Raw genomic sequence first — 17164 nt, 5'->3', positions numbered from 1 at the left:
CTGCATGCATGTATTCTGAATACATATCTAACTCTCAAAGACCCACTTGCTCACCGATCATCCTGCTCCAACTTCTCCACACTCACCCTCCTCTCCCTCCCTTTCAAACCCTCCCCTAACGCCCCTACAACCCCTTCCGCGTCCCGCATCCCCTCCGTCCCTCTCCTCTCCACCACCTTCGCCAGCCCTTCATACACGCCCGCAATCTCCCTAAACACCTTCGCCTGCTCCCTCCATCCGCCCTCCTCCGCAAAGCACTCCCCAATCTGATGCATCTCCTCTACCCAACGATACGCTTTCCCCGTGCAGCCGATGATGCTTTTCTCAGCGCGGGCGGCAACGCTAGGATTGTAGATGCCCAGGTAGTGCTGCAGGTGCGGGAGGACGCCCAGATTAGTAGCTGTAGTGAAAGATTGCAGGGCGAGGGCTGTGAAGCCTTTGCTGAGGGCGGCGAAGGTGCACTTCAAACCCGAGGCGCTGCCGATGTTGGCATCCAGATAGCGCGTGTTGAGCGTTTCGGCGAGGTGGGCACCTGAGATGGGAGCCCCGTCGAGGGAATGGGAGCCAGAGAGGGGGATGCCCGGGCGCGTCCATTCTGAGGAGTTGGTGGAAGAGGAGGGAGTGGGTGGCCCGCCGATTATGCCGCCGTCGATGAAGCGTACGCTCGGCGCGCTGCTTCTGAAGAGCTCATCAATGCTCCTAGCGGTAGACGGAGATACAGCGTTCAGATCGAGATAATACAGCGGCTCTTTCTTTCCTGCTCTTAACCCCTCTGCTTCCCTACACGCATCTACGATCCTCTTCGCAGTCGCGACGGCATCTCTTGGAGGTACAATACTTAGGATATAATCACTCTCTTGGACTAGGTCAGCGTCCGTGGGTACTAGGACCAGGGACGCGGATTTTGCGCGCTCTTGCGTGGATTGGCTGCGGTTGCTGACGTTTGTGAGGACGCGGTAGTTATGTGCGACGAGGAGGCGCGCGATGCCGAGGCCCATTTGGCCAATGGAGAGAATGCCGATCGAGGCGAGGGGAGCCATGATATGTCGTGTTTTAGTGTAACGTGAATTGGGAAGATGTAGAGAGGATTCAAGTACGTGGTTTATTAGTAATGCAGCGACGGAGGTGGCCGGATGAGGGGTGAAGTCGGTGTTTGGGGAGCAAATGCCGACGGTGGGGATCAGAATGCGGGGACTGAAGTGGAATACGCGTTCACAGAGGCAAAAGTTTAATAATCAATTGTCATAGCTGTTGAGCTAATATATTGTTAAGTTTATCTGTCGCCCTTGACGGTGCCGTGAAGCGTTAAACCTGAAAACTCCGATAAAATGAAATCATCATCCATTACGACATCCATCCCCAGTCTCAAAAACCAAAGAAACATTCGCCAGAGGGTATCAATTTGTCGAACCAAGGCCCAAAAGCGCCAACCTGAAGTATCCAAGAGCCCTCCAGAGTCCGTGATTCTTCGCAGTCGTCCATTGCCCTATTCGACTGCGGTCATGTCCTAGCCGTCCTAAAGTCCCTTAGACGTGGGAACGGCGCCAGCGCCTACCACTACTTTTGTCAGCATATTGCGCATGGTCCGAACACAGAGAAGGACTTACTGAGTGCCATCGGTAGCCACAGGGCGCGAAAGCTTGTGGTACACGATGATCCCAAGAAGGAAACTCGCAAACCAGAAGATGGCGGCAAGGAAAGAGAAGGCCTGTGCGGCGTTCCATTTGCTGCAGTAGTTTCCGCCGCGAAACCTGATGCCTCCCCAGTGCCAGATGGAGCCGCAGTTGACGTCGTAATACCAATCGACGAGGGCACCGAATGCAGCCTTTGTAGAACAGTCAGCATTGTGTCAATATTGTCAAATAATCGGTGTATACATACAAACCAAGCAGCGGAGAAGAAGAGGTCAGTTGCATAATTGATGATGGACGACGTCGTTGGGATCATCCAGATCAGCGAGAATATGACGGAGAGTGCTGCGACGATTTCTGTATAGATTGATCTGCCGAGAGGACCAACACCATATTTGTCGCGCTGATGGAGGAAGTAGGCAACGAGGCCCAGAACGATTGCCGAGCAGACAAACTGGGCGAAGCGGAGGAAGAGGGAGACCATGCGCGAGACAATCATCTTGCCGAATTGACTATTGATCTTTTCAGAAGGTGGAGTGGAATGTGGAGGAGGTTGCGCGAGGCTGTCGTTGTTGTAGGGTCTGGGTAACAATGGATTATGCTAACGACCGCAAACGGAAGTCTCAGCTGAGCAAAACAAAACAGAAAGGACTTTCTGGTGCTTTAGCAATTAAGCGTCGACGGGTATGGAGGAACAGAAGCAGAAAGAGAGTTGTACTTAAGCTTGAGGGCGACGAGCGATCTCGCTGCGAGCCACGTATTTGTATTCGTCACAGCGCCATCCCAGGCTGATGTGGCCCAGCACCTGATGCCCACTCGGGATCCTGATATTACTGGACTGAAGCTTCTCGGTCGCTCATCGGGCCGCAAGTGATTCGTTCGCGTTGTGGAATGATATCACGCGCCTTGGGATCCCCTTGCTGAAACAAGGAAACCATGATAGTAAGGTTTATTCAGCCAGCAGGCTGTCACGGGCATTTACAACGCCCCTAGAATGGCCAATCACATGGAATGATGCGCGCATTGCTCCAACGAACATCGTGAGATGCGGTCCAGGAATGGGCGAAGGTAGACGAGAGTTTGCGGGGTGGGGTAGCAGGGTGTTCTCGTGATCGCGGCCTAAAGAAGATATGATACTCAGTTGCCAGCGAATTGGCGGTGACGAGTGCCAAATAGCCGATTGTCGTGGCAGCAGCAAGTTGGCCAGAGCTGAGGAAAGATGCAGTGTGGAAAAGACGTCAGAACCGGTTGTCGGACAATTTCCGTGCTTTAGCGCGAGATGATCCCTGTCGCGTACGCCACAGTGTGGCTTGGCCAGTGAATTGGTCAGACCACCCTTCTCGGCACATCTGGGTGCTCCATGAGTTGCAATCGTTGGATAGAGGCTACATGTAGGGCGAAGAGAGATGCTTTGCGGGATCCGGATCAGCTGTGATACTATGAGTGCCGCCCTTGCCTTTCACCTAGGTCCGGGAATCCTGAACGTGTCACAGAAAAGTCATCAGGGAGTGTCCTTCAGTGGGTAAAGACCTGAAATTGGTGTATTGGATTCTGTTCACGATACCTACATATGTCGTATTAAATAATATTGTGGACACTTTTCGTCACTCGGCCGCATGGAGGCGTAGAACTCCGGCTTTCCCGGAAGCCGCAACGAGACAGAAGCGACAAGGCGTTTCGGAAATACTTCAGGGCGGTCAATTACTGGATGTCGAGGCGTGATCAAATACACAGTAGTGTTTGTTGTGTCAAAAATGACGTGGGAGGCCCTGCTTGTTGACTCAGTCTATTCCCCTCTTCTTCGCTCCATTTTATCGCAGACAAGGAGCCCCTGCGACGGATGCTGACCCGGGTTTCGAGATGAGGAAGCAAGGACTCCGCAAGCTCCCAACCGTCCAACCCGACTAGAGGGACAAAACGACTTTGCTATCCCTAGGATAGGTTGGGCGTGCCCTATGAGGATCGCTGCCGGGATTGCACGGCCCAAACTTAATCGGATTGACTCGTCCCACAATGCTTCAACCCCTCTTCACGATACATCTTCAAGGCTTGTGAGCGAGCCAATACTGCGCTACGTCAACTGTCGGACGTTGATGACAAGCCATGGTAGCCATGGCTGTTTACACAGTACGGTGGGCAGGATTCACGCCAGCTTACACCTTCCCTTGAGCCAGCAGGCCTGAACCTTCCATGATTCAAGCGAAACATCTATGAGCTCGACAGTCTCACCATTGAGCAACGTCTCCGGCGTATCTTTTGACATGCTTGTGGCTTAGATAACACCCCACGTGGAGGCCATCACGGAATTCCGCCAACACGCGCGGGACGGCATGCCGCTTCCAAGAAAGAGCTCGAGCGAGGCCATGACCTCGTAGGGGATTTACTGTACATGAAATGAGCCTTCCATTGTCGGACGAACTTCAACTGGCTGAGCCATATGTAAGCCGGACCTTTTCTAGTTCACTACCGCAAGGTAAGACCTCTTTGTGGAACACGATGCGATTCACAAGGGAACGCTGTCGGAATCTGATTTGTGGCGCACCACCACCATTAGCGTATCGTTGGAATACAGGCCGTCCCGCTCACCCCACTGCTTGAACTGCTAGCTGGATGCAATCTCAAAATGAGCTCGCCGCGCTTCAGCCTAGCCTCCGGCGTCCTTTCCTCCTTCCACTTTCCCTCCCTGCAACTCTCTACACGATCGCTTGCATGCCTCGTTCTGTCGTTTATCCTAGTCGAACGTCAACATCTCTAGGATGCGAAGCATACCTCCTGAGGTTATCTTGTCGTGGCTGACACTCAATTACACGGAGCCGGTCACCAGAGGGAACGCACTCCTAATCGTCAAGTGCGTTTTCATAATCCTCGTTGCCATCGTTGTAGGGCTTAGGCTGTATGCCAGAACCTAGGTCAAGAGGTGGTTTGAATCGGACGATGCCTTTATTGTCCTTGCACTGGTAAGCATGTCTTTGGGAGAAAGCACCTGCGCTCTCTGCTAATCATCCTAAAGCTCTCCACGATCGGTTTTATCATATGCGTATTGCTCGCGAATCAAGAATACGGCTGGGATCGCCACGTTTATGATATTCCATTCACAAAGCTGGTGACAACCTCGAAAATCGCAATGGCTGCCAAAATCATCTTTACAGCTGTGGCTACGTTCACGCGATTATCTGTCCTCTGCTTTTACTACCGACTCGTCCAAGATTCTGACAAGCGCGTTTTCCGTTGGGCAGTACACGCCAATGTTATCTATTCCGTAGCCATATTCATATTCATCTTCCTTTCCATCTTCCAATGCATTCCGGTGCGAAATTATTGGACGTTTGGAGCACCCGAGGGCTCTTGCTTCAATGAAGGTACGGTCACTTTGGTATCGGGAATAATCAACTGCATCGCGGACTTTCTTCGCACTGTGACTCCAATACCCATGGTCGCCAAGGTCAGTATCGCGAAATTATGAGTGGCAGTAGCTAATACTCATAATAGCTCTAAATGCCGCGTAGACAGCGCATAGCCGTTGTCATACTGTTCAGTCTCGGATTTATAGTCACCATCGCCGGAATAGTACGCACGTGGTATATCTACAAGAGCTTGGTGCTGGAATATGACCAGACTTGGTATGCATATCCTCTGTGGATAGCAGCTGCTATCGAGATTGACTTGGGGTGGTATGTGCTTACCTTTGCTTGTTCACTTGCGCTTTCCGGACGCTGATTAGGTCAGATCTGCGCCTCGGCGCCAGTCCTTCGTCCCCTACTCGCAAATCTCCCCTTAAGCATGTCTGCTATAACCAACCACTTCTCGACCATGGTACCTAGCTCCGGAAAATATCCATCAAAAAGGTCAAAGATCACTCCGTCAGTTACCACTCTACAAGGGAGTAAGAGCGGCCAAACCAGTTCTGCGCTGAATCCGCGGCGAGGCTCTGAGCCAATCAAAGCGTTGCTTGAGGAAGAACAACACCCGAGACAAACCTATGAGCTAAAGCCATAGGAGGATATCGAGAGAGCGGACAGATCATCCGGTATCCCAAGCATTGGCAACCAAGATGCCATTCTTGACAGCGGGGACGTTTCCAGTGAACGCGATCGCAGAACTTCCTGGCGCCAGAATGGGCCACCGTCTCAGACCTGAATAGTCGTAGTAAAACGCCGACTTCAGAGGAGGACTTGCGGTTAGGCTCTGTGAGTACCCGAGATGCAGACGCGGTCTGTGAGCCTCGATGAGGGATTAAGATTGAACTTTTCCCCCGGTTCCTCCTTTGGTACGGGCTAAATTTCTTTCCCGTCCAGGGTAGGCTTCACCAGAACGAGCATCATACGTACAAGGGCATGAGTTAACGAGCTTACAAAATTGAACGGGCGTTGATACATACGGGCGTCCCCATCCGGAGAGGGAAGATGGCCTTGTGTTGTGGGTGAACACCTGCTGGCTTTTACGGTGTTGATTTCAGATACAACTTCGACGGGAGGCACTTCGCGGTCAAATATAACATCGTTCATCAGGGTCGGTCAGGGTGGCTTTGGCCTTTGCCGTTTCTTTGTGCCCAGTTCCAATAGTCTCTCTCCTTCCTTTGTCGCCATCCACTTCCCTCGCATATCTACTTCTAATTGTCCTCAAGGACAAAGAAGGTGCTCGCTACAACGGCGTTTGTCTTTATTCAAGGCCAGTTCCTCATATACCCCTCCACCAGATCAGCTACATACTAAAGCGATTCTCAAATACTCTATGAAAATTTGTACAGCATCACAAACCGACTTCATGGTGTATTCTAGCATTCAACACTTCCTCCTTGCCCTTTCGGGCGCGGCTCTCATCGCTGCAAACCCGGCACCCCTCTCACCCGTCGACATCTCCGCTATCGGCTCTCCCATTACTCCCATCCTCCCAAAGCGCGACGCTCCCGACCTCGCCCCCAACATCGGTAGCATATACATGTGCAAAGAAAAGAACTGGGCCGGCCAATGCGCATACTTCAAGTCCGCCATCGACGAGTGCTGGAACTTCGTCGACGACTGGACGAACACTATTTCTTCATTCGGGCCTGATAAGGCGGAGAATGTGTTCTTCAACTTCAATTGTACCCTTTTTGCAGATCAGGGGTGTGTGGGGAAGAGTAAGACGTTGGCTTACCCGGGCAGTGCGGATTTGAGTACTGGAGGGGCCATCATGGATAATGAGGCAGAGAGCTGGAAGTGTTCGTATTTGCGTGGAGGCGCGTAGAGGGAGTATGAAGACGCGCCGTGCATTCGTTTGGTTTTCTTTACAAGCAGTGTTTCTCGTCCAAGAGGTTTTCTTCCTCTTCACTTTTTGTTGGCATTTCAATTCTTATTACATAGCCTCTTTCTCTCATTTTCCCCAGAATATCTCTGGAACTGAGGATAATTTTCTTGATCATTTCGCCATCAGTCCCTACTTGAAAGGGAAAAAAACCTGCACGTGACCTCGGCTAAGCGGGCTTGGCTGAGCTCATCGAGCGGCTCACCACTCAGAGTGTCAGGCGACGCTGTGCTCCGCCACGCTTCGAATTCAGCCTTACTTTACTTCGCCATCATACGGAATGCGCTTCCGCAATCCTTTTGAAGCATTTCTCTTCTCACTCTCGCTCGATTTTGGATGATAGAGTTCTTGCCATCGCCGAGCTTCCTCCACAGGCGGTCAAATGGACGACCTTTTGCCTTCGTACGAAAGCGTCATCAAGCAGGATCCATGGGAGCTAGTTGCGCGTTATCTCCCCTCGGATGACCTGTGTTCGGCGGCTCTTGTGTGCCAAAGATGGCACGAAATCTTTACACCGCAGCTATGGGGTAACCCTGCATCGCATTTTGGAGTGCAAAATGACACAGTATATGGTATGTAGTGTCCCCATAGTTAAAGGACCCTAAATGAAACTGATGTATAGTAGTTGCTTTGACACGATTTAAACGCACATTATACTGGTCAAGGCTATGCGTACGGGAATTGACGCATACGCTCCACCTTCCCCCCGCGCACGCCGAAATCTATGGTGGCCCGCATTCCGAGTGGTTACGCGACTGCCTTGAACGTCTTCCGCGACTGCAATGTTTGATTGTCAATGGACTTCCTTTCTTCGACCACGGAGCACTCCTGACATTACGACATTCGAGCTTATGGTGGAGACAAACCCATCCTAACGCATTCCCCGTATACGGATTGCGCCTGCTTGATGCATCGGCCTGCGCAAATGCGACATCAACCGGTCTTGCCGAGGCTTTGTCGCATTTTCCGGATCTGGTCTCTCTTGATTTATCCAGGACATCTGCAGCAAAAGATGAATCCGTACTCATCAAACTCAAGTACCTACGGAATCTACGGGTATTGAAGCTGAAGGGGTTGAGCTTAAAGGACGCCGACTTTTCGATCGTTGCACCCGCTATAGGCACTCGAGTGAGGAGTCTTGACGTAAGCGACAACCAGCTCAGCGATGGTAGCGCCCGGCTTCTTCTGGAGTACTGTTTGAAAGAAACGAGTTACGAGACCCATGCAACGAGATCGCCTCTTCCCCCTGTGGAGCATACCCGGCCCGCAGGAGAGATTCACGATTACGCGATTGAAGATCTGGATGGCCACCTAAGGAAGAAGCTCACACAGGGCTTCGTCGGTAGCCTTGCGATTGAAGAGGTCAGAGATGTGGGAATCACGCACCTATATCTGTCGAACAATGGGATGACCGTGGAAGGCGTATCGGGGTTATTGCGATCGAAGCGATTGCAAGTCTTGGACATTGGCACGCTACCGGTCGTCGTAAGGAATCCACGTCACTCATTTTCAGAGGAGGGTCAGGACGATTTACGCATACCTGGTGTTGAGAAGCTCACCCCGGTTCTCGCGGAATGTGCGGCAGGGAGACTGGCCTATCTGAGGGTGAATCACAGGGTCATTACGGAAGACGCTCCCATCGAGTCTGCTGCATCTCCTCGAGCGGAGTTGGACGGAGACCTCGCTGTCTACGCTCCCTCAGACGCCCATGAGCTTGAGAATGTGGAGCCGCCCCAGTCCGAACTCGATTCCAGAGACACGGGCGTTTATGAGCTCCCGGGAGACTCTGTGCAACCCACAGAGCTCCTCGCCGCTTTACCAACGGCAGATAATACCCAAAGAAGTGGAATCCAGTCCGCCGACGGCGGCAACGTCATTTCCAAGACGCCCGAACGGGGTCCGACCATAAAGGTGACCCCGGAGGTGCCAGAGATCAAACGGGGAGCTGCGTACGCCCCTGAACCGGTCAGACTCGCGGATTCTCCGCTCTCTCCGCTAAGTCCAGTCTTGGATGCAAGTGGAGGCCTCTCGCCAGTCGCTCCCTTGTTCGAAGATAGAGTACAACTCTCTCCAATAGACGACGTGGGACAAGGCACGCTAAGATCGCGGCATAATTCTACTTCCTACGTCGAAGATAGAAGGGCACGTTTGGATTTACGGCAGTCGCAGGAGAACCGACTTCACCCGGGAATGCTTCCCAAGCTCCACACACTGGTTCTGACTGACGTACCGACAAAGACAGACGATCAGAAAGTGATCGACTGCTTGATCCAGTTCATCAAGGACTGCGCAGAGGAAGTGGAGATCGCAAAGTTGAGAGCGAGGCACACGTATATGCTTCCGCCAGGAAGGAGTCGAAAACTCGCGGAACGCGAGTACGCAAGGAGCCTCTTTGCATTACGGCGCGTAGTGCTCGAGATGGCGCCACCCCAAGCAGCGCCTAAAAAAATTTCGACAAGCTGGCGTGCATATCCAACGAAATCATCGACTGAAGATCAAGACTCAGAAGCTTTTTGGGAAGCAGCAACCCATGATTTCTCTTTCTTTGGCGATGAGGAATGTGGTTTACCGAACGATGAGCCTGGTAGTCGTCTGCCGCTTGCGGCTATGGATGGGTTGATGTTAGCTCCGAACAGGCCCGCCCCCCCTCCGAAGCCTCGTCAACCGGAAAATGGCTTCGCACCCGTGCTAGATGTAGTGGCTGAGATTGGAAGATTTCGGAAAGACAGGAAGGCTGCCTACACCGTAGCATTGCAGTTGGGCGATCCAGACCCTTCTGTGGAGGGCTATTGGCCTGGAGACATTACAGTGGTAAGGAAGCCTGTTGATCCTGACGCTGGCAGTCTCGATTTCTATGGGAACAGATTTGAGTCTGGCTGGCTCTATCGATGATAGTTGCCTTATCTAGGGGAATGGACTTCTCCCAGCATGGTGTACAGCAACATCTGCGATACTCATAAATCGGGAGAGGGTATCAATCTCAGCCTTGCTACTTCTGCCCTGTGGCAGGACTTGCCTGCTAGGCTACAGTCATTCCTGCTGCGCTGCAATGCGTCCTTCGTCAGGTAGCCAATGAAGTGGTTCCGAAGAACATCACGGTCACCGGTGAAGCCCCACCTCGAGCTCGGCGCAGGCTTCAACATCATCAACATCACGCTCGTTCAGGGCGTTACCGCGAAGGGACTGCAAATTGTTTGAGTATCGTATTTTCCACATTCCTCAGTCAATCTATTCCTTCTTGAGCTGCACTTCGCCCCCGTCTCCTCACATTCGAGGGCGTGGGCCAAGCATGAGCTTATCATCCGATCGTTGAAGCTACCCCTCCCGAAATTTGTTGTAATCGCCACGTATATTCCTGTATCAAAGGCAGCGCATACTCTCACATCTTTTTGTATCAATTACACCATCCTCTCATTACGATGGGCCAATCCCTCGCAACGGAGTCGGCAGAGGAAGCCCACCATACACGATCAACAAGAAGTCAAGCCAGCCGCTCGAAACGCAATCTCGCCAAAGCAAAAGTCGATAGCGCTCACCCTCCTCTGAAATCCACGCTCCGCACTCCATCCACCACTAGAGAAACATCTACGCACCAGCGACGAAGGAGAACAAGCCCCCTGAGGGAGACTGACGGCAATGCTCGTGACGCCGCTGCCGCCGCCTGGGGCACTGACCGGAAGAACCGGAAATGCCACCAAGTACGACCCGATCGGAGCCGAAGTCGAAGCCGAAGTCGCGAGCCTCAGGCTGATGCTCGTCCTCACCGGAACCACCGCAAGGCTGAAGTGCGTCACCATCACCGACCAAAGGCTTCTCCGGAACGAAACACACGGTCACGCTCTCGCTTGCATGCTGAGCCGCAGCCAGCCTCGCAGCCTCACGGAAGGCATCGTAAGGGTAAAAGTGCGATCATTGAGGTCAGAGAGAAACCACCAACGAAAGACTGCATGATCTGCACCGACTCTAGATCACTCCGCCACTTCCCCAAGCGCGCCCAAACAGCACACTGCACCCACGATGTTAACACCTGCCGCCGCTGCCTCCGCAAATGGATCCAGTCGTCGTTCAAAACCAAGCTCTGGGACCAGATCAACTGCCCGGAATGCGGGCTGCGCATGCAATACGACGACATTCGCGAGTTCGCTCCGCCAGAGATCTTCCGGCGGTACGATCGTTTGGCTACCAGGGCGGCGCTGGAAGCCATCCCGGGGTTTCGATGGTGTATTGCGAAAGGGTGTAAGAGTGGGCAGGTGCATGATGAGGGGAGTGGGACACCGAGATTCAAGTGCGTGAGTTGTAAGGCAAGTCATTGCGTGGTGCATGGGATCATGTGGCATAAGGGGGAGACGTGTACGGAGTATGATTATAGGTACGTTGGGAACAATGGCGTTGGCATGAATAAGGGTGCTGATACTAGTCGCAGGACCGACGGCAAGATAAAGAAAGCAGAAGAAAAAGCGAGCAAGAAATTGATCAAGGAGTTGGCGAAACAGTGCCCGCACTGCAAGTGGAATATACAGAAGATCAGTGGATGCGATCATATGACTTGTAAGTGGCAGGCAGCGGCGGCGATGAGCATCGAGCGAATGCTGACTGTGGGTTGACAGGTTCGAAATGTAGATACGAATTCTGCTGGCAGTGTTTGGCGCCTTACAAGCCGATTAGGGATATGGGTAATTCGATGCATAAGCCGGGCTGTGAGTACTATGCCGATGGCACGAGGGTTTGGGTGTGACGAGGTGACATGACTTGTAGAAGACTTTTGAAAGCTTGATCGTGACGTCCTTGCACACCTAGCGGCATTTGCTATGACTTTTGGGGCTTGGAGCAGATTGGGTCTTAGATTGCTGGATGTCAAATACTTTGAAGCCGAGCGACGTGATACCATATAGTACAATTGGACGTGCGAAAATTCCCACCTTGGCTATGATACCTTTTCAGTCAGGGGGTATTTGCGAAAAAGCCACTAGAGCGTTCCCGCTAGCTTTTGCCGCAGACCTGACGGCACGGCTCGCGTGATTCAGCACTTCAGCGGGAGTGGCGGTCGGGAACGCTGGGTGTAAAGGGTCTCATCATCGTGTGCACTCTGGGAGGAAACCCACAAAAGGAAAAGGTAGAGAATTGAGGAACATCGGACAAGAAAAGACTGGCGACATTGATTGCGAAAGAGAAGCTTCGGAGTATGAGAAAAGGGGCACATCGTAGCTCCCGAAAACCAGCGGGACGGCGTACACCAGATTTGCGTACCTTATCCCATGCCCCCTGCGAGACTTGGGGCTGTGGAAGGTCAAGCTTTCCCGAGCTCTGCAATGCTCGCGTGCGTGCTCGCGTGGGGAAGTTAGCCGGGCGGACACCCCAAGTCCTCGCGGTACGTCATACGGGGTTCAGCGGATGCCTTTGTACGGATACGCACGTGGCGTAGATCTGGGGTAAGTAGGGCCATGCAAGACATCCGATCTTAGGTGCCTGGCGCTCAGAAGAAGAAATGAGCCAATGCTCTAAGTTTGGCGTGGTTGCCTTGAATCTGCAGCGTTTGGGTTTCTACATTAGCAGGAAGCAGAGCCGGGAGCGACATGTCCAGCCGTAATTATGTATTGAATAGTAGCTTGAGCAACGCGGGCGCATGCAGCAACCTTAATTTTGGTGCTAGCATCGTTGGACCCTACCCGGACCGACGAACAGGCTTTCGTTGTACGGGCCCCCAGAACCCGGGTTTGAAATGGTGATGTTCGCTCGCATCCCAGAAAACCTCTCAGCTCCACGCAGAATCACTCGATATTGCTCGGTCGTGGAGCGGTGATGTTGATTGGCAATATGAATGTGTACCGAAAGCTGTAGGCAGTTCATCGAACCCTGAGAGCTCGAGGGGACCGAGTGGCGCACCGCGATTCGAGAGCTTCTGATGGGCGGAGCCCAAGAAGCAAGAAATAAGGCTTAGTGCAAAGCATGATCCAGGACAAGGCCCAAAATTATCCGATCGTGTCTTCGTGGGGTTCGGGGGGTGTGGCGCGAGTGAACTGCAACCGCACTAGCACTGCACGCCAAGACAGACTAGTGGGAACGCTAATCTGCATCGGCAACCTCACTCAGGGCGGGCAGGTGCGACCGCCATCGCTCACGACCGCCCGCTCACTCCGCGCGACTTGCGCAGCGACAGACGACTTCACCGATGAACACGCCGCTGTTTACCTGCCTGGAGTGCACGCGCTTGGGGTAGGAGCTGTGGGCCAGATTGCAGCACCACTGGCGCGTTATTTCACCACCACACCCGCGAACCGCACCCTTCGGCCGCCCTTTTCTGACCCTCCACATTCTTCCCAATGGCGCCAATGCCTGGCACCCCTAGACCACGCGTACGAAGTTCCGGTCGACCACCAAAGCGAGCCGTGCCAGACTCAGCACCACCCGGTGTCTTCAAGAAGCGCAGATATATCCCCGGCGGGCCAGGTGGCGGAGGAAGATACGTCGATGAGGACGGCTTAGAGACACCGGTTGGAGGCACAGGACCGGGCGGCTACGCGTACACTGGACCACGCGGCCGCATCGGCCGGATGAACGCTGAGAGACAAGGAATTCCTGTCCCCGCGACCTCACCCTCATATTCACGACCCCGACGCGAACGGCCGTCTGCTGGACCGCGATCCAGCTCGGCCGCTGCAGTTGCTGCCGCCGTGGCGCAAAGCGATGGCTATAAACCCCGCGAGGAGCGGGGGTGGGAGGAATTCCACACGGACTTGGACATCGAAGCGGAACTCCCCGTCTTCAGTGCAGACCTGGTAGACGGCATAAGTCCCCCAGAGTCCGCTCCTGGCACACCAATGAATGGCACCTCGGGGCAATTCGCAATCGAGAGTGGCGTGTCTGCCCAGCTAGAGAGCATCCGCGCACAACAAGCAGCGCAAGACGGGGTTGAAAGCAATGGCGCCATCATACCTGCCTTACACGCGACACCCGTAAAGCGACGTCCCGGACGGCCTCCGCGGAAAGTGGACTCGATGCTGAATGGCCTCGGATCGCCGCCCCGACCCCGCATCAACCCGATTCCGACCATGAACCCAAAGGAGAAGCTCAACCTGCCGAAACCGTCTGTGCGAGAAATAGATCCGTTCAAGGCGTATGAAGAGAGCGAGGGTGTCAAGGTGAACTACGTTGATCGGACGATGGCCAACATAGGGTACCAAGAAAGCGAGATATTTGCCAGGCCGGAGAGAAGCTTGATTCGGGTTCCCGAGGGTTCTATCGAAGAGGACCTGGATTTGACGCTGAAGACCGAGGGCGACGGCTCGAGCGCCGTGGCAGTCGGGCGCGTGGAGTATGACATGGACGAGCAGGACGATCGCTGGCTGGATACGATCAATTCGGCACGGCGAGAAGAAGGCGTAGAGCCTATCAAACCTGCGATATTCGAGGTCACGATTACTCAGATTGAGAAGGAATGGCACGCGCTAGAGAAACGTAAGCAGTCTTCTCTATTCCGTATTCGAAAGGCTAATCTGTCCACAGGCATTCCGAAGCCAAACCCAAAGCCTCCGCAGACCCACCGTCCGCGGTCTAGCTCGGCAGCCGCCGTCAATGGAGAACCCGCGGGGCAAGGAGACGAGCAAGACACAAAATGCGCGATATGCGATGACGGCGATTGCGAGAACACGAACGCGATCGTGTTTTGCGATGGCTGCGACTTGGCCGTGCATCAGGAGTGCTACGGTGTGCCGTTTATCCCAGAAGGGCAGTGGCTCTGCAGGCGCTGCCAGCTAGTGGGGCGTGGCACCCCTGTTAGTGAGCAACCGGTACGTCTTGTCTTCCTGTGCCATCCGGACCCATGCTAACGGCCGTAGGGCTGCATATTCTGTCCGAATATAGACGGCGCTTTCAAACAAACCACTGCCATGAAATGGGCACATCTTCTGTGCGCCATGTGGATTCCCGAAGTCTCCCTCGGCAACACCACCTTCCAGGAGCCAGTACAAGATGTCGAGAAGGTTCCGAAGACGCGATGGAAGTTGACCTGCTACATCTGCAAGCAGAAGATGGGTGCTTGCATCCAGTGTGGCCACAAGTCATGCTTTGAGGCCTTCCATGTCACCTGCGCTCGCCGGGCTAGGCTGTGCTTGAAGATGAAGTCCTCGCAGTCGCAGAATCCACTTGATGCGAGCGTGCTCAAGGCATACTGCGATAAGCATTCACCACTCGACTGGCGGCGAGAGAACGACGTTGAGGGAGCGCTCGCGGAAGCGAAGGCCTTCTACCGACACACCTTGCGGCACGTCCGCTGGGGCGACAGTCAGGCATACGCTCTCTCGATAGGTTCCACACACCCCGTACCTTCAGTTGAAGGCGCGGATGACGATGAAGTCACCGGCAACAAGCGCAAGCGTGGACAACCTGCGAAATCATGGCGACTTCCTTCGGGCGCCCCAGTCGTGCCGCAAGCCGTCTATCACAACGTGGAGAACGCTCTTATCAAGTTCAATGTCCGTAAGCGTAAGGAGTTTGTTCAAGAGGCTTGCAAATACTGGACGTTGAAGCGAGAGGCACGTCGCGGAGCTGCTTTGCTAAAGCGCCTCCAGCTCCAGATGGAGGCGTTTTCGTCCATGGAGATCACTCGCCGCAACTTTGCGGGCATGGGTGCAGCTGGCCGACCCAGGCTTCAGCGCCGTATCGAATTTGCAGAGCGTCTCGAGGATGACATGGAGCAGATCCGAGTTCTTTGCGAGATGATCAAGCAACGCGAAGCCGAGAAACTGAAAGACGCCATGGTTCTGAAGTCGATCCTAGACTGCATTTACTTCCCAATTCCCCCACTTTTGGAGCCGATCCTCGATCGAGCTATGAGGTACGTGGATCTATTTGATACCGGCAGCCAGGAGCTAACCCTGCCTAGTTACGATAGCAAGAATGTTTTCAACGACGGCCTCATCGATATCCAGACGAAGCTCGACGAAAAGTATTACACTTCTGTCCAGACCTTCAGCGAAGATATGGCCGCTGTATTCAGCTGCGTCATTGGCTTTACCACCATCACCAACGTCGAGGATGCGGAGCACCAGCTCAGCGGTGTCGCTCATAATTCGTTGACCGCCGAGCAGAAAGAAAAGAAGAAGCTGGCTAAGCGCATTATCAAGGGAATACAGCCGCTGTTCGAAGATGCAATGCGCAAAGAAGCTGATTTGGCTGGTAGGCCGGTCGAGAGGGAGTTACCCAACCTCGAGGCGCTTCTTGAGCAGAAGTTGCGCGGGAGGCCGAGCATTTCCTCCGGCGCAGCTGTACCACAGGACGCGGAAACTCAAGGAGCGCGGACCACTGAAGACCAACCACACCCAGATTATGCTGTCGCTGAAGGTATGGATGAGAACGCCAAAGATAAGGACACGATTCAGCTCGCACCTACACCCGATGACAGTTCGCCTGACCACCACAATGCTCCCCGAGATGATGCGGCGGACGAGGCAGCCATCGCGGCTCAGCTCGGGCAAGACACGATGCAGGCTAATGGCGGGTCTCATGGTGCGATGGACGTCGACCACGATGAAGAAAACGGACAAACCGGGCAGCTCACTCCTCCCAGATCGGTGAAGGATCTGCTTGATCCCATTCAGAATGGCGGGATACCTTGGTGGGTGGAGACGTTCGATCCGCATGGCACGACAGTCTACGAGGAGCGATGGACCGGCAGAGAGGTTCTTCGAGATATGAGTGAAGAGTTGAGCGAGCTCGACGACGATGAACTGAACGGCCTCGCAGATGCGGAAGCGCTCGTCCCGGCGGATGGCATAGCACCGGAAACACTTGTTTCGGAATCTCTTCAGAAGGCGGCTGCGCGGAAACAGAAGAAGAGGTGGAGGGGTTTTAGGTAGTGTTTGGACTTTCTGAGCTTTTTCTAGGCACGGCTTTCCGCCGTGTGTGTTTTGTACGACCTTTCTGCACCTGTAACATATTCTAGCGGGCATCGGGCGATATGGAGTGGTCCATGGCGCCTGTTTTGTTTCCGTCTTTAGTGGATAAGGGCTTTACATTGGCGGTTTGACGGTTTCTGGGCGGTTTTGCAGAGCAATTATGCTTGGGCTCGGGTCTATTTAAGTGAAGGTGTAGCCATTTATCCATATGCGTAGTGAAGGTGAAGAATGCGCATTCGCCCAACCACAAATGAGTAAACAGAAAAACCGAGAGTCGCGTAATTCTAGCTTTGCTGATTGCTCAGCGAAATTCGCCGGTGGTGAAAGTGAGAGGCGCAAGAAGAGGTCAAGAACAAC

General features: G+C 53.7%; 8 protein-coding genes across 8 annotated transcripts; 6 read left to right on the top strand and 2 right to left on the bottom strand.

The window, feature by feature from the left end:
* Window positions 1–50: 50 nt before the first annotated feature.
* Window positions 51–1087, bottom strand: BU26DRAFT_547128 (6-phosphogluconate dehydrogenase C-terminal domain-like protein; the record flags this gene model as incomplete). The annotated part of the gene is made up of 1 exon (XM_033831871.1): window positions 51–1087. Exon 1 carries the CDS (start codon window positions 1038–1040, stop codon window positions 51–53), a length of 990 nt encoding a protein of 329 aa, XP_033690075.1. The 5' UTR covers window positions 1041–1087.
* A 439-nt stretch (window positions 1088–1526) lies between these two features.
* Window positions 1527–2130, bottom strand: BU26DRAFT_559695 (uncharacterized protein; the record flags this gene model as incomplete). The annotated part of the gene is made up of 3 exons (XM_033832728.1): window positions 1527–1557; window positions 1608–1825; window positions 1882–2130. The coding sequence occupies 3 exons, from the start codon at window positions 2128–2130 to the stop codon at window positions 1527–1529; spliced, it is 498 nt and encodes a 165-aa protein (XP_033690074.1).
* A 2345-nt stretch (window positions 2131–4475) lies between these two features.
* On the top strand, window positions 4476–5348 carry BU26DRAFT_600649 (uncharacterized protein; the record flags this gene model as incomplete). Its single annotated transcript, XM_033835185.1, has 3 exons — window positions 4476–4588; window positions 4642–5073; window positions 5142–5348. Exons 2-3 carry the CDS (start codon window positions 4756–4758, stop codon window positions 5346–5348), a joined length of 525 nt encoding a protein of 174 aa, XP_033690073.1. The 5' UTR covers window positions 4476–4588; window positions 4642–4755.
* An 8-nt stretch (window positions 5349–5356) lies between these two features.
* BU26DRAFT_150506 (uncharacterized protein) lies at window positions 5357–5766 on the top strand. The gene has a single exon (XM_033819975.1). The coding sequence runs from the start codon at window positions 5412–5414 to the stop codon at window positions 5625–5627; it is 216 nt and encodes a 71-aa protein (XP_033690072.1). The 5' UTR covers window positions 5357–5411; the 3' UTR covers window positions 5628–5766.
* Window positions 5767–6395: 629 nt separating this feature from the next.
* BU26DRAFT_559693 (uncharacterized protein) lies at window positions 6396–6857 on the top strand (the record flags this gene model as incomplete). The annotated part of the gene is made up of 1 exon (XM_033832727.1): window positions 6396–6857. The coding sequence occupies one exon, from the start codon at window positions 6396–6398 to the stop codon at window positions 6855–6857; it is 462 nt and encodes a 153-aa protein (XP_033690071.1).
* Window positions 6858–7296: 439 nt separating this feature from the next.
* Window positions 7297–9806, top strand: BU26DRAFT_559692 (uncharacterized protein; the record flags this gene model as incomplete). The annotated part of the gene is made up of 2 exons (XM_033832726.1): window positions 7297–7486; window positions 7540–9806. The coding sequence occupies 2 exons, from the start codon at window positions 7297–7299 to the stop codon at window positions 9804–9806; spliced, it is 2457 nt and encodes an 818-aa protein (XP_033690070.1).
* Window positions 9807–10550: 744 nt separating this feature from the next.
* Window positions 10551–11649, top strand: BU26DRAFT_559691 (uncharacterized protein; the record flags this gene model as incomplete). The annotated part of the gene is made up of 4 exons (XM_033832725.1): window positions 10551–10831; window positions 10882–11283; window positions 11338–11462; window positions 11522–11649. The coding sequence occupies 4 exons, from the start codon at window positions 10551–10553 to the stop codon at window positions 11647–11649; spliced, it is 936 nt and encodes a 311-aa protein (XP_033690069.1).
* A 1370-nt stretch (window positions 11650–13019) lies between these two features.
* BU26DRAFT_475723 (uncharacterized protein) lies at window positions 13020–17052 on the top strand. Its single transcript, XM_033825545.1, has 4 exons — window positions 13020–14369; window positions 14418–14701; window positions 14750–15747; window positions 15796–17052. The coding sequence occupies exons 1-4, from the start codon at window positions 13235–13237 to the stop codon at window positions 16766–16768; spliced, it is 3390 nt and encodes a 1129-aa protein (XP_033690068.1). The 5' UTR covers window positions 13020–13234; the 3' UTR covers window positions 16769–17052.
* Window positions 17053–17164: the final 112 nt, after the last annotated feature.

The sequence above is a fragment of the Trematosphaeria pertusa genome, assembly GCF_010094035.1.
Source record: "Trematosphaeria pertusa strain CBS 122368 unplaced genomic scaffold BU26scaffold_2, whole genome shotgun sequence".
Taxonomy (NCBI): Eukaryota; Fungi; Ascomycota; class Dothideomycetes; order Pleosporales; family Trematosphaeriaceae; genus Trematosphaeria; species Trematosphaeria pertusa.
This window is presented reverse-complemented; position numbering and strand designations above follow the sequence as displayed.